This window comes from Nelumbo lutea, chromosome 1, assembly GCF_056320005.1.
Source record: "Nelumbo lutea isolate HS-2025 chromosome 1, American lotus-T2T, whole genome shotgun sequence".
NCBI classification, from domain to species: Eukaryota; Viridiplantae; Streptophyta; class Magnoliopsida; order Proteales; family Nelumbonaceae; genus Nelumbo; species Nelumbo lutea.
Genome location: NC_142684.1, coordinates 205,676,097 through 205,691,234, shown reverse-complemented (window position 1 = coordinate 205,691,234; position 15,138 = coordinate 205,676,097). Strand labels below are relative to the sequence as shown.

Below are 15,138 nucleotides of genomic sequence, written 5' to 3'. Positions count from 1 at the left end.
ATCACAGACGAGATAGCTCGTCAAGCCGTGGAGGACCCAAACTCAGAGGAGGAGGATGGTGACGAAGAAGCGGACACCCCTAACTAGCCAAAAGCTCCTAAGGAGGTCTCTCGTGGGGGGTGAAGAGCCCCCGAAGTGATTGCTTTGTATTCCGAGCCTGCAAGCTTAGTCTCATTTTTTTTTTTGTCTATCCCATTGTACAAAACTTTCTGTTAATGAAGTTGATCTTTTTTCCTAAGTGATCTTTTTCCAAGTTTTGTTTTATCGAAGCCTATCATGGTTGAGTGTGCGGAGTGAATCGTAGTAGGGCATAGTAAGGCATATGTCCGAACTGTCTTGTGACGTACATCGAGGTGATTGATGCAGTAAGGCATAGTAGGGCGTCTGCCCGAACTGTCTTCTGGTGTACACCGAGGTGATTGATACAGTAAGGCATAGTAGGGTGTATGCCCGAACTATCTCCTGGTTGCATGTCGAGGTGAGCCTAGCGTTGCAGGATTTACTGGTCTGCTTGCGCCCTTCAATACGTTATGTATTGTGGTGCCGATCTCCTTGATCAGCTCGGTGTTTTAGCCCCTTAGAATTCATTCACGTCATAAAGGTAGCCAAGTTATTATGTCGGAGTCTGTTAGTTCGGGTTTTTGGCCCTTGAGCCCTGAGAGTGACTTGGGGTCTACTCCGTCACTTATAGGTAATACTGTCTTAAGTTGACAATAGTCCATGCTTGAGGTACTTGTTCCCCTTCCAGGGTTTCGAGCTCGTACGTTCCTTCCCCGAGTACTCGCTTCACCCGGTAGGGTCCTTCCCAGTTTGGACCGAGCTTACCAACACTGGACTCAGGCACCGTGACCTTACGGAGAACCAGGTCACCAACGCGAAGAGTCTGCTTTTTGACCCTGGCGTTATAGTACCAAGCTGTCCTCTGCTAGTAGGCCATGGTCCTGATGTATGAGAGGTCCCGCACTTCGTCAAGCAAGTCGAGGTTGGTACGTAGCTCGTCTTCGTTTGTCCTGTCATCATACGCTTCTAATCTCTGCGAAGGAACTTTGATCTCGGCTGGAATGACGGCTTCGGTGTCATAGGTGAGATTGAAGGGGGTTTCTCCTGTGGCGGTTTTTTTCGTGGTACGATAGGCCCATAATACACTAGGCAACTCGTCCACCCAAAGTCCCTTACCTCGTCCAAGTGTGCCTTTAGTCCTCGGAGGATAGCCCTGTTTGTGACTTCCATTTGACCATTTGCCTAAGGGTGTGCCACTGAGGTGAAGTTCTACTGAATTCCCATGTCTCGGCAACAGTTTTGGAATCTGATGTCTTTGAACTGCTTACCATTATCGAAGATCAGTACCCGAGGTAATCCGAAATGACACACTATGTTCTTCCAAAAGAAGTTCTGCACATCCTGGGCTGTGATTATCGCGAGAGGTTCGGCTTCGACCCACTTTGTGAAATAGTCAACTGCCACCACTAGGAACCTCTTTTGTTCTGTTGCTGGTGGGAATGGCCCGAGTAGGTCAATCCCCGATTGTGCAAATGGCCATGGGCTAGTGAGGTATTTTAGGTTAGCAGTAGGCCGGTGGTGGATGTTGGTGTGCTTTTGACACTTGTCGCATTTTTTGATGAGCTCAGTCACATCTACCTTCATCATTGGCCAGTAATACCCCTGTCGTAGTGTTTTTTGAGCGAGGGCCCTGCCCCCCAATTGTCCACCGCACAGGCCCTCATGAGTATTGTGGAGGACAAGCTCGGCTTCAGAGGGTCGCAGGCAGCGTAGGTAGGAGAGCTTGTAGGATATTCGGTACAGTCAGTCGTCTATCATGACGTATTTGGCTACCTGATGCTCTACCCTCCTAGCGGCATTACGATCTGTGGGGAGGGTCCCATTTACCAGGAAGCTCGTGAGTGGATCAATCCCGCTCGGCTCTGCCTGAACGACAGGAGCGACCTCCTCTGCCCCCCTAAGAATGCTAGGCCGAGGCAAGTTCTCTATATAGACGGTCCTCATGGTGTTATCTCCAGTGCTCGCTAAACGGGATAGGGCATCGGCCTCGACATTCTCTGATCTCAGGATTTGCTAGATGAAGTATGACCGGAAGTTGAGCAGAGCCCCTCTTAGTTTGGCTAAGTATGCTACCATGGTTGGCTCGCGGGCTTCGTACTCACCCATAACTTGATTTATCACGAGCTGGGAATCACTGTAGATGATGACGTGCTTGGCTTTCACTTCCTTTGCCAGATCCAACCCGACTAGTAGCACCTCGTACTCTGCTTCATTGTTGGATGTCGCAAACTCAAAGCATAGTGCATACTCCAGTTTCACACCGCTTGGCCCGTACAGAATGATCCCAACTCCGCTGCCCTTTCGATTTGATGAGCCATCTACGTAAAGGATCTAGGGTTCTTCCTCCCAGTTCGGGCTTGGCCTAACTAGGAGAGATGTCACGCTAGTTGCTACTTCATGGGGCTCGAGTTCAACTGACCCGGGAACCCCGGGCTCACCCGCGCTTGGGGCCTCATGTTCCACTGGTCTAGGGGCTTCGAAGTTAAAGGTGCATTCTGTGATGAAATCTACTAAGGCTTGGGCCTTGATAGTAGTTCACAACTTATACCGGAGTTCGTATTCGCTGAGCTCGATGGCCCACTTTGTCAACCTTTCCGAGACCTCAGGCTTGAGCAATACTTGCCTCAGAGGTTTGTTGTTAAGGACAACGATGGTGTGAGCTTGGAAGTACGGGCGAAGCTTCCGGGCTACTATGACCAGGGCATAGGCTAACTTTTCTATCTTTGGGTACCTTGTTTCTCCTCCCTGCAACACTTTACTGACATAATAGACGAGTCGTTGGACCCGATCTACTTCTCTTATTAGTACCGAGCTGACCACCTCGTCGCTTTTTGAGAGGTATAGCTCTAAAACATCTCCCACTTTGGGTCGGGTTATGACTGGGATGCTGGTGAGGTGCCTTTTGAGCTCGTTGAACGCGAGCAGGCACTCTTTGGTCCATTCAAAGCCTTTGCTTTTTATGGCCTTAAAGAAGGGCAGGTAGCGATCTGCTGATTTGGACATAAAGCGGCTCAGAGCGACTATCCGATCATTCAGCTTTTGAACCTCCTTTAGTTTTCGGGGTGGTCTCACTTCTAGGATGGCTTTAATTTTGTCCGAGTTGGCCTCAATGCCTCGTTGATTAACGATGTACCCTAGGAATTTACCCGAGGTGACACCGAAGACACACTTGTTGGGGTTTAGCTTCATATTAAATCTATGCAAAATTTTGAAAACTAAATGTAAATCTTGTATTAATTCATGTGAGAATTGGGTTTTGACGACCATATCATCTACATAACACAATTGTTTTGCCAATTAGTGGCTTAAACAGTTTGTTTACAAGTCTTTGAAAAGTGGCCCCAACGTTTTTTAACCCGAAGGCATGACTTTATAACAGTACAGTCAAACTCGACAATGAAAGCAGTTTTCTCTTCATCAGTTGGGTCCATCCTAATCTGATTGTAGCCCAAATAGGCATCCAGGAAGCTCAGCAACTCGTGCCCCGATGTTGCGTCCACTAGATGATGGATTCTAGGAAGTGGGAAGCAATCCTTTGGGCAAGCTCGGTTCAGGTCAGTGTAGTTGACGCACATGCGCCATTTATCATTGGCCTTTTTCACCAGAATGGGGTTGGCCACCCAGCTTGGGTAATGAACCTCCCTAATAAAATTGGATGCAATGAGCTTCCCGACCTCCTCGTCGACTGTCCTCCACCGCTCTGGGGCTAAGTTGCGTTTCTTCTGCCTAACGGGCCTAACTACAGGATCAGTGTTGAGCCTATGAGTTATAATGTTGGGGTCTATGCCGGGCGTTTCTTCCGCTGACCATGCAAAAACATCTAAATTATCGAGTAAGAAGCTTACCAGTTGAGATCGCAAGGGTTCTTCAACAGAAGCACCGATCTGAAGTACCCGAGCTGGGTCCTCTGCCGAAGCCGGGATGGGGATGGTCTCTTTGGTAGGCGCGGCTCACTCCGCGAACTGCTCCGCAGGTTGTTCTAGCTTGAGGTCGTCTGCTACCTTGGCCTTTCCTTTGAGGGCAACTATGTAGCACTTGCGGGACTCAAGCTGATCACCTCGTGTCACTCCGACTCTGAAGTCTGTAGGGAACTTCATCTCCAGATGGTAGGTGGAGACTACTGCTCATAAAGCGTGGGTGATGGGACGACCTACTATTCCGTTGTACAGGGAGGGGGTCGTGACCACTAGGAACTCGTGGTTAAACCATACCACACTAGGCCAGGTGCCGACCTCCATAGGTACAGTGGCACTTCCTAAAGGTCTGACCTCCTCACCGCTGAATCCCACGAGCGGAGTGTTTGCGGGCTTCAGGTCGCTTTCTTGGAGCTGTAGCTGATCGAAGGCTGCCTTGAAGAGAATATTTGTCGAGTTTCCCGAGTCGACTAGGACGCGCCTAACCTCGAAGTCGTTGATCTTAATCTTTATGACGAGTGCGTCATCATGGGGGTAATGGACCCCTTATGCATCGTCTTCAGTGAAGAAGATTGGTTCCTCCATCCTTGGCCGCTTTGGGGGGTTAAGCTCTTCCCTGGCGGCCTCGCGGGCTGATGATTGAGCTACTTCCGAAGTGCAGCCCGCGACAATTGATCCCCCGACAATCACATGGATGGTCCCTCGAACTGGTCTCTCATCGGGAGGCTGCCTCTACGGTTGTTCTGCTTGTCTGCTGGACTTGGGAGCTTCTTTACACTGCTCCCCGTGCTGACCTGCTTTATTATTGTTATTATGTTGTACAAAATTTCTTAGATGTCTACGACGGATAAGTTCTTCTATCTCGTCGTGGAGGTTCTTACAGTTTTCGGTACTATGATCGTAATCTCTATGGAAACTACAATACAAGTTTTTATTCCTAACATTGGGATTGGCCTTAAGTTGAGGTGGCCACTTCATATATGGGGCATCCTTGATCGCCATGAGGATCTCAGCCCGCTTCATGTTGAGGGGCGTATAATCCCTTTCTGCTGCCGGAGCTCGGAAAGGCTGAGTTGGCTTTGTCCCCCGAGCTAGGTCCTTCTTCTTGCTATCACTTGGAGCTGGGGGCCCCATTCCTTTTTCTTTTTTCAAGGGCCTGCTCACCCTTCTGGTTGATCTCCTCCTCTGTCCCTATGAACCGATCTGCCAGTTCGAGGAACTCAACCACGGTCTTGGGTTGGTTGACCACCACGTGCCACCTGAATTCCTTATGGGTAATGCCCCGTTTGGCCGCAGTGAGCTGAACTGCAGGGTCTAGGTCGGGTATCTGCAGGCAAGGGTCATTAAACTGCTTGATATAGTTCCGAATGGACTCTCCTTCCCTTTGGACTATGCTGAGGAGGATTTCTTGGGTCCTCGGGCACCTCTTACTAGTGACAGAGTGGGAGGTGAAGACCTGCACGAACTGCGCCCAGCTCCTTATTGAACCCAGTGCGAGGTTTCGGTACCAAGTGCGAGCTACTCCCTTGAAAGTAGTGGAGAAGGCCAAGCACATGCAAGACTCACTCGCCCTGGCCAGATGCATCTGGGACTGGAAGGCGTCGACGTGGTCGTTGGGGTCAAAGGACCCATCATACTTGTCTAGCGGGGGGAGCTTGAAGTCCCTTGGCATGGGGACAACGAGGAGCTCCGGGGACAGAGGGGAGGGAACTGAAAGAAGTGGTGTAGCTTTTTCCTCTCCCGAACTTATTTCTACTTTGCCTCTGAGCTCGGGCAGACTGTTGGTGGTGGCAGTTCGGCGAGCTCGACGGCATCTCTACTGCTTCTTGGTGGGCTTGGCATTGGTGCTGCTAGCTTCGGTGTTACTGAGCTCGATGGGCCCAGGGGGAGGCAGGGACGATTGTCGGTAGCTGCAAACAGAGGGACCTTGTTCCAGGTCGTCGATTAGCACTTCGAACTGGTTCTCCGCAAGCAAAGGTTCAAATTGCGAACGCTGAGGTGATGCCGACCTAATCGGCTAGGAAGCCCCCAGCCTGACTACAGGCCGCGAGGCGGGGGTAAGGAGTCTTTCCTTCCTTCAATGAGATGATGTCAAGGTCTCTCCTCAGCGGGAAGGGAGTTCATTGCGGCGATAAGGCTTGGTTGGCTGCACAGTTGGATGTCGGGGAGGGTATGAATGAAATTGTTACTGATACTGATACTAGGACACTTGGTGTAGCACTTGCTGTTGGTGGAACTGAAGTTGCTGGAACTATTGCATTTGGGCTGCATGGCTCGCATGCACTGCATCATGTCTTCGAACTGACCTTGGCTAGCCAACGGAGGGAGGATGGTGGGTTCAGTGAAGGTTGTTCCAATGGAACGGTCACGGGTGCCACTGTCAAGGGCACATTCAGACTAGGTACCCCGTCCACGGAGAGGGGAACGGTGAACTGGTCGATGCAAACGGTGGGTAGCTGGAGTTGTTCCTTTGGGGTGTTCAGGCATCCAGAGTTGCCAGAGGAATCCATGGTGATGATGAGTTCTTTGAGGGAAGTTTCACAAAAGTTAGAGGAAGGCCTTTTGAAGCGTTTCCCACAGACGACGCCAAATGATGCAGTACAATTTGGGCACTCCTAGCTGGCTGAGAGTTGGCTCCTAGTTGTGATGGACGACACCTGAGAGGAAGAAGAAGGTGAAGGATTCCCGGGGGGAACACTCCGATGGCTAAGTTAGAACTCTAAGGAAAACTCAAAGAAGACACAGAGAGTTAAGAGTGATGAAAGTGCTAGCTTCAATAACTTAGCTTCGTGAGGGTTGAGGTCCTTTTATACCGGAGCTCAGTCACATCAGGCATAACCGCCACTGCCCTAACAGTTACCGCCAGGGCAGGGGTGGTAGGTGCAGGCTGCTGCTATAGGCTGCTACTGCAAGGTACGGACTCGACAGGCATGCCATGCTTTTCAGAGACGGCGGACAGAACGCCGCCTGTCAAGGGATCCAAGCACTGCCACCGGATCCGGTAGGTACGGATGTCAGGCAGATATCCTTGCAGTCTACCGAGCTACTGTACACCAAACCACCTGGGGCAAATTTTCCTTGCACCAAGGTGCCGAGGTACACCGAGGTGCCCGCACTGGAGGCAAGCCTTAAGCAAGTTCGAACAAAAGTCTCGATGATGCTGCCCCGAGGTGTTTCTCCCTCGGGATACTTAGCCAAAAGCCGTGGCGCTCCCTTCTTAGGAAGGGAGAGCTCGGGGCCCCTTAGGAGGAGCTGGGGTATTAAGGGGAGCTAGGGTCCCCTTGCATGGGGGAGCTCGGGGAGCTCCGCCTTCAGGCTTGGGGCTAACTGGGCCTTGCTACTCGACGAGCTATCACACCCGCCAAGTCGTTTGGCCGGGCCTCGATGAGCTTGCTACGTCGAGTAGTGGCCAGGCTGTCACGCTGAATTGTCACTTATGCCAGGTCATGTCCACGTGTTCCCGTGCTACGAGGTCGGACCAAATCACCTTACATCAGAAAGCATGTAATGTCTTTCCTTGACTTGGACTTGTCTCTTGACTTGTCATAGCTATGTGGACCTCTACTTTAGCTTCTACCCTGACTTTCTGTAAGGAGAGCATATAGTTTTGGGTTCATTGATTTTCTTCTAATTTCTTCATTGAGCAAATTGCTTCTTACCATGCTTGTTGTCACTATTCCATTAGGTGCAGAGTTACTGAGAGATACCACAAGTGTTTCTCAACTTTTCGACCATAGACTAAGTAATAATAGAGCTTGAAGCTCATCATCCAAAATGATCTTCATTAAAGCTAATTGATTTACAATGTCTTGCATTTAATTCAAGTGTTCGGTGATGGATGAACCTTCCTTGTACTTGAAATTTACAAGCTTTCAATTTAGGAAAGCCTTATTGGACGGTTTTCTTCTCATACAATTCTTCCAACTTGTTCCAAAGTAGAACAATTGAGGTTTCATTTGCTACATGGTGATAGACATTATCATCTAGCCATTGTCTAATAAAAGCAACTGCTTTTAAGTCAAGGAGTTCCCAATCCTCATTAGATATATTTTTTGGCTTGCCATTATCACCTCTCATAGGTGCATACAAATTTCTAGAGAGCAACATATCATTTTTAGTTTCTAGAGAGACTAGTTTCTTCCATTTAATAAAATCATTCTAACTGAATCTCCTTTCATAATTTACACAAGAACCAAGTGCTCTAATACCAGTTTGTTGGGAATAATCCCTATATTTTTCCTTGTGAAAAAATCACAGAGATCTTAATCACGAAATATCAGGCATGCAATAGTAATAAAAAAAGAAAAACCAAAAACAAAGCAAGCAACAGTAGTAGACACCAAGTTTTTATGTGAAAAAACCCTTAATGTGAGGGTAAAAACCACGGGACTGAAGTCCAAATCATCCATTATCAACAATAGCAATGGGATACAATGTTTTTCTATCTAGTTACAACTAGATGATGAACAACAAGAAAGCTCTTGGATACCAATAACAAAAAACACCATTAAAATAAATAACAAACAAAAAATCTCTCACCAAAGGTGGGGGAAGCACAACAATGGAAGCAAGAGGAGATGTTGAAAACAGATTTGTCTTCTTCGTTCTAGCCCTTATAAACCTTTTTCTTTTTCCCAAAAACCTTCTTCTCTAAACCCCTTTTCTGTTCTCTGAAATTTTCTAGAGAGCTGTTAGAGTTGAGAGAATGGAGAGCGAACTCTCTCCAATTTGTTGGTTAACCAAAGACGTATTGGCTTTCCATTCCTTTATTTTTGTCTTTTTCTTCTTTTCTTTTCTCTACCTTTATTAATGGGTCCCACTTGATAAGGAGGGAACACCAACGGTTCAGATTTCGGATTCAAATGATACTCTCATTGTCCCTCACACTCACAAAGCGCTCCTCTGTGAGGATCTCCTCCCTGAGACCCTGACCATCCCGACGTCTCTTTCTCTTTGCACCCCTTTGGCCCTTTATTTGCTCGTCCATTGATAGTTCTTCGGCTTTGTTCTTTAAATTCCGATTAGTTCCAAAAATCGATTTATTCATAGCCAACAATACCATGTCCTACACTCGTACCCGCTAACACGGGTTCAATTGCTCTTCTGATTCCCTTTGCATAGTCCAAAATTAGGGAACCTTTCATCTCTTCCTTGCATGTTCATTACAAATTTTTCTATTATATCTAACCACCAAGTGACCAAACTATTTATTAGAGAACTGAACTCAAATGAACTTCAGTTGAATAGATTCGATGTTGTGTATTTAGCAAAAGCCAAACTTGAGCTCGGCCATGAAGAGGTGTATTGCCAATATAAAGAAATGCGCACTCAAAACCCGTGCGTTGGTTTAGCTCTCGCCATTGCCGCCAACGGCCGTTGGTTTAGCTCACTCTCTGTTGTATGGTCATTGGTGTGTGGGTAGGGCTCGGTCTACAAGGGGAAAGCCAAAAATGAGGTTTTTCAGGGGTTTTGATCTTCGTTTTGTCATTTTGCGGAACTGTTGAACTCGCCTAACGGGACTTGGAATGTTAACGTTACGCATTCCTTCTCCTGGTCAACGTGGACGACCATGATTTGCGGATTCACTCATCAAATGCACCCATGGGTGCATAGAACGCAAACTCATTTCTAAATTATTGGTAGGGAGTTGTGGTGCGTCACTGTGTCTTGATTAGCCTAGTCAAAGTTGAGTTGGGAATTTGTTAAATCTTTAATGGATTTCATATCCTAATCCTAGGCCTACTATTGCAGATTTACAGGTAGATATTTTTTGAAAGAATGTTTTTATTTTTTTTTTTCTTCTCCTCATTCCCTAACTTTGAATCTAGCCCGAAGACCAAGCCCAATTGAGTATAAAGTCCAGTCATTTATAACTTGATTATTTTTATATAATAGTAGATAGAAATAATGATTGTAAAGAGTCCTATTGAAACCAAGAAATATTGAAATCAAAATATATGGAATTTTCCCAAAAAAAAAGATAGAGCTAAAAAAGCATCTTTCCCATGTTTTAAAAACCGATTCAAAGGCCGAATCATTTTTGCCTTTGGGTCATGGGTCATCGGTTCAACTGACTGGTTTAAACAGTTCAGACCATTCCATGTCATCATATATATATATATATATATATATATATGTGTGTGTGTGTATATATGTATAAATATGTTTTAGATATGTTATATGTATTTTTATATTTAATTTATATTTTTTAACTCAATTTTTAAATTTTTATTTATAAAAAATATTATTAAAAATTGTAATTTGAGGCCAAAAGGGTTTTTTAAGAAAATAGTGCCTTACTTGGGACGCATAGATCTCGGAAGGTTACCCAAAATAAATAAATAAATAAATAATCACCCCAATCGGACATCAGAGTGCAAAGCTATGGCCTCCGAAAACTTACATTCATTGAATGTGTAACCTGTAACCCAGTGACCGAATCGAATGGGTCAATGGTTAAACCATCTAGGTTGAACAGTTCTTGACAAAGTCAACGATTTTTTACAGTCTAATGGGTCTTGACTGAATTGAACCCGGAATCTTGACCGAATAACAATTCAAACGGTTCAACCGGCTGAATCAAATATGCGGAGATAGTTGGCACTTGGCAGCACATTACGTGCAATCTGCTGTATCTCCGCCTCTTAATCCCTTCTATGTCTGTTACAAAGAAAGAAAGAAAAAAAAAGAATATATATATATATATATATATATATATATATATAGAGAGAGAGAGAGAGAGAGAGAGAGAGAGAGAGAAAGCAGCGGAAGCAGGGAAAACATGCTACAAGCTACATTTCTATTCATGCACATTCTACAAGGATGAATTTAATTAATTTAGGAGGAAGAACATGTCAGCTTCACCTATCCACAACCTCTCCTTTTTTGGTTTTATATCATTAACATCTCTGTGTGGTTGTTTATATAATTTTTTAGTTTATTATCTTTACTACGTCTACTTCCCTTTCCTTATCATACCTAAATCTTCTTGACTTTTTTGTTGAGCAATTCCTGGCAAGGCTCCAAACAATATGTCTCCCTCAGTCCCTTTCCTATTCATCAAAACCAACGAGTCGGACTCAGACCCGACTTTTTGGGCTTTATAAGTAGTACAGTAAGGGCCCATTCAATGGTGGGTCCAAATCCACTGTTTCATTAAAGATTGCAACTCTAACAAAACATAAAAGCCAAGCCTCAACAGAAGGGCCCATTAAGTGGTGGGTTAGCAATACCAATTTATATAAACTTTTATATTTCAAATTTAGGCCTTGTTTGGTTCGCAGGAATAGGGTCTAGAATTGGATTCGAAATAGGCTATTCTCTTTTGAGGGAATGGCCATTCTCTGCCTTTCTCTTGGGAATAAAATCACATTTTTGTTGATTTCAATTTTCATTCTCATTCCTGTTTCAACCAAACAGACTATGGGAATAGATCATTCCAATTCTGATTGTGAACCAGACGGGCTCTTAATTCTGCCCATCTTTTAGCAAAGTATTGATTAATTGGATGCCTAAAAAGTTTCATTTATCCTTTGTGGGTAATAATAATATTTATTTGATGTGTTCTAACTCTTTTTTGGATTTGGACTACCAATATGGAATTCGCATGAGCACCACATATCCCACAGCCCATCCTAGTCGTGTATTGGGAATATCTCCCCATGACAAGTACAAGAGATGTTTCCAATGCATGCTGAGATGTGCATGTGGAATGTGCTCTGTGGGGCATCAATCTGAACTCACCAATATGATGTATAACTATAGGGAAAATCTATGATACGGAAAAGATATGGTATGGAAAGAGTTTTGACCAATCAAAATCCACCCATGAATTTTGATAAATAATACCCGAGTCATTATCATGTTTATGATTCTAGTTTATTGGTCAGTTGTTTTTCCCATATCATAGTCGAACCCATAACTATAAGATAATGCAGCTCAATCTTGAGGATAGCATTAATAGGCAGGCCCAATAAAATCTAGGTAATAAATGTAGGTTTTATTTGGAAATGCCCAAAATCTATAGTGCAAAAATTATAGTGTGAAGTAAAAATGTGAATCAATGATACAAGCGATATGTATAGTTGAATATTTAAAGGCCCCATTCACTTTTCGGTAAGTTATTTACCTAGGTAAATCTGTAAATACAATTATTTGGGTAAGTTTTTCTTGGGAAACACTTACCTGGGTAAGTGAGTTTGTCCATGTTCTTGTATTTCTCAGATAAATAAGGTAATGACTATTTTAGCCATAAAAATTCATTATTAAAAGGGGCATTTTTATCATATTCAAGTGTTAACAACTTCTCCCTAGGTGGAAAAATTATTTATCCACTTAGCAAATGGGCATCACATAGCTAGGTAAGCGATGCCTAGAAAAGTAAAGTTTACCTGATCCCCACATAAATATGAAAAACGAACATAGGATTCTTTTTCCCCTCTCAAAATCCAAAAAAAAAAGAATACCCCTTAAGTACATCTCCTAAAATGTAAAATAAAACCTTGTGAGATACAAACCAATAAAAAATTGAAAGTAAATCATGCAACTATTTTAATATAATTAATTTAAATTTTGATGCACCATAGTTAAGAGACTCTAGAAAATAAGAAAATAAGAGAGAGAAACAAAAAGTTAAGGAAAAGTTGTTAAAATTTCGTTAACAAGCCTTAGAGAGAGTCATCAGATTTCAGACTTTTAGATAGTGACTTAGAAAAACTTGGGTTATCTTTGTGGTGGATAGTGTAAATCTCATGTGCCCAAACATACCTAAAGATTTAAGTCATCGCTTAGGTCATCTTTGCTCTCTAGTCCTTGCCTAAAATCGTGTTAATCAATTAATCAATCTTGTGTATTTTTGCACTGATGCAAATGTGAAATGAATCAAATGCAAAATCAGATTAAATTGAGAAGCAAGAAGGGATTATAAAAAGAAGCCATCCTCCAAAGACAACGCTTTCGACAATCGTCGATACAAATATGTAATGGATCAAATGATCAAGCACAAGAATCACACAAATTAAGAAAACGGAGATGTTGGACTGAACTCCATGCACATGCACTGCCTCTCCCCTAGCCCAAAAGTAGTGCCAACACAACCGAAGCTCCAATCACCAATGCATTCATGTTGTACAGAACGGTGGCTGCTGACGCCGTGGTGGAGGGCGGAGACCGGGTGGTGGAGGGCGGAGATGGGGTGGTGGAGGGCGGAGACGGAGATGGGGTGGTAGGAGTTGTAGAGGGAGGGGAAGGAGTTGATGGAGTACTACTTGCTGCAGAAACCGTGATTGCTAGCTTCATCCCAGAGTTACAGTGTCCCGTGGTTGGGCATATGAAGTACCAATCTCCTGCTTGGTCAAGGGCCACTTTGTCACTTCCTGAATTGTAGCTTTTGAGGGCGTTGGCCGTGCAACTCTCGTAGTTGGTTTTGGTTACTTGGTCCACGCTGTGCAGTCCTGAATAACTAAACGCTGCCATTGATTTATTAAAACAAATAGAATTAGGGTTAGAATTTGTATAAACCAGGGGTGGCTCAGTTGGTATGTTAGATGGTTTGATTTAGTGTGGATGTGGATTCGATTCTTTGGGGGTATTAGTGGTGTGTATCCTCAATACCCCCAATACTTTAGAGGTATTAGTGGTTCGTTTTAAAGTGGTTCAGTGAAAACATCTCCTTCAGCCCTCCCAAAAGAGTCCTAAGGCTCTGTTTGAATCAATGTTTTAAAAAAGGATCTGGAATCAGAACTGTTCTGGCCAGCGGTTTGTGGATCGACGATTTGACTGTCCGGTCTAAACAAATGACCCGTTCTGATGAAATAAAAAACAATTAAAATTTAAAAACAGCCAAAAACCATTAAACGGATCGATGGTTCAACTGCCTGAGTCAATGGATCATTGACCGAATCAACAGTATTTGGCCAAATATCAAATTTAGAGTAAAATAGAACCGATTGCTTGAACGGTTCCTAGACCGAACAGTCCGACCATCCAGATCAACAGCTGTTTGAAAACCATGGTTTGAATAAGCTTTTGCTTTTGAACTTTGAGCTGTGGGAAATAAACAAAGCTAAACAGTGGTTTGAGTGTTTGGTGAAAACTGCTTTTAAAAAACATAACAATCTAAAGCCTAAAGATTATAAAAACACTTTTAAGCCTCTAGGGATACAAGACCTAAAAGTGGGGACCATCTTGCCACGTGGAATGATCTTAGGTCATTTAGGCTGTGTTGGGTTTGATAAATAATAAGTGAGAAACAGAGAATTGAGGGAAAGTTCACTTTCCATCTATATTGTCCATTTCTCGATCTTATACTCTGTCAAACCAAATGAAGCCTTAGAGTCCACCGTTCATATAATTTGGGGCAGTTAATGGGTCAGCCGTGGATGTGGACGAGTTACCCATGGTTTAATGTGGCTACATGGCAGATCAAAACCATTGATATTGAAGCTCAATTTTCTAAATGTATCATCAAAAATTTGAGCCATCAACTAGTCTTAAACCGGAGGAATGAATAAGCCTTGATCTGGGGGGATTAGAACTTAGAAGATAAACTTACTAAGTGTGTCGCCGACGGTGAAAGTATTGCTAGAAGCCCAGGTGGTGTAATCCACACCTTGACTCCACCCACTGGAGTCACCCACAGTATGATCGGCAGCGTAGACGGCCGGAGCAAGAACTAAGAGGAGAAGGAGACCAGTTTCCATGGCCATGGCTGATGTCTCTGAGAGAACAAATTTGTTCAAGTGTCGATCAAGGGAGACTGGATGAGATGAGACAGAGAGCGAGAGACAGCTTAAGGCTTAACTCAGTTATATAGATTGGAGACAGCTGAGATCACAGAAAAGCTAAGAATATTTAATTGGAAATGAGAAGGAAAAGTCACCTCCATGCTCTCTAATCCCTACCTAATGCGCACATTCACTCTTTTTATGTATTTGTATATCTTTCTTTCTTTCTTTTTCAATTCTCTGTTATATGTACAGATAGCCCTTGAGGGCTGCTATGATGCATGGCTGAGGCTCAACTGACTCGGTTGCCCAAGTGGATCAATTCAACCCGTCCAATCGAACCTGGAACTATGACTGCTATATAAAATGACATTAATCTAATCTCAAAGGTGGTAGGTTTTGACAATCTCAACCTTATATCCATCTCATCACAGTTATGG

General features: G+C 44.1%; 1 protein-coding gene across 1 annotated transcript; it reads right to left on the bottom strand.

The window, feature by feature from the left end:
* Positions 1-12,850: 12,850 nt before the first annotated feature.
* On the bottom strand, positions 12,851-14,766 carry LOC148880552 (mavicyanin-like). The gene is made up of 2 exons (XM_088962494.1): positions 14,527-14,766; positions 12,851-13,441 (listed from the first exon to the last, which is right to left on the bottom strand). Exons 1-2 carry the CDS (start codon positions 14,678-14,680, stop codon positions 13,044-13,046), a joined length of 552 nt encoding a protein of 183 aa, XP_088818620.1. The 5' UTR covers positions 14,681-14,766; the 3' UTR covers positions 12,851-13,043.
* Between the last annotated feature and the right edge of the window lie 372 nt (positions 14,767-15,138).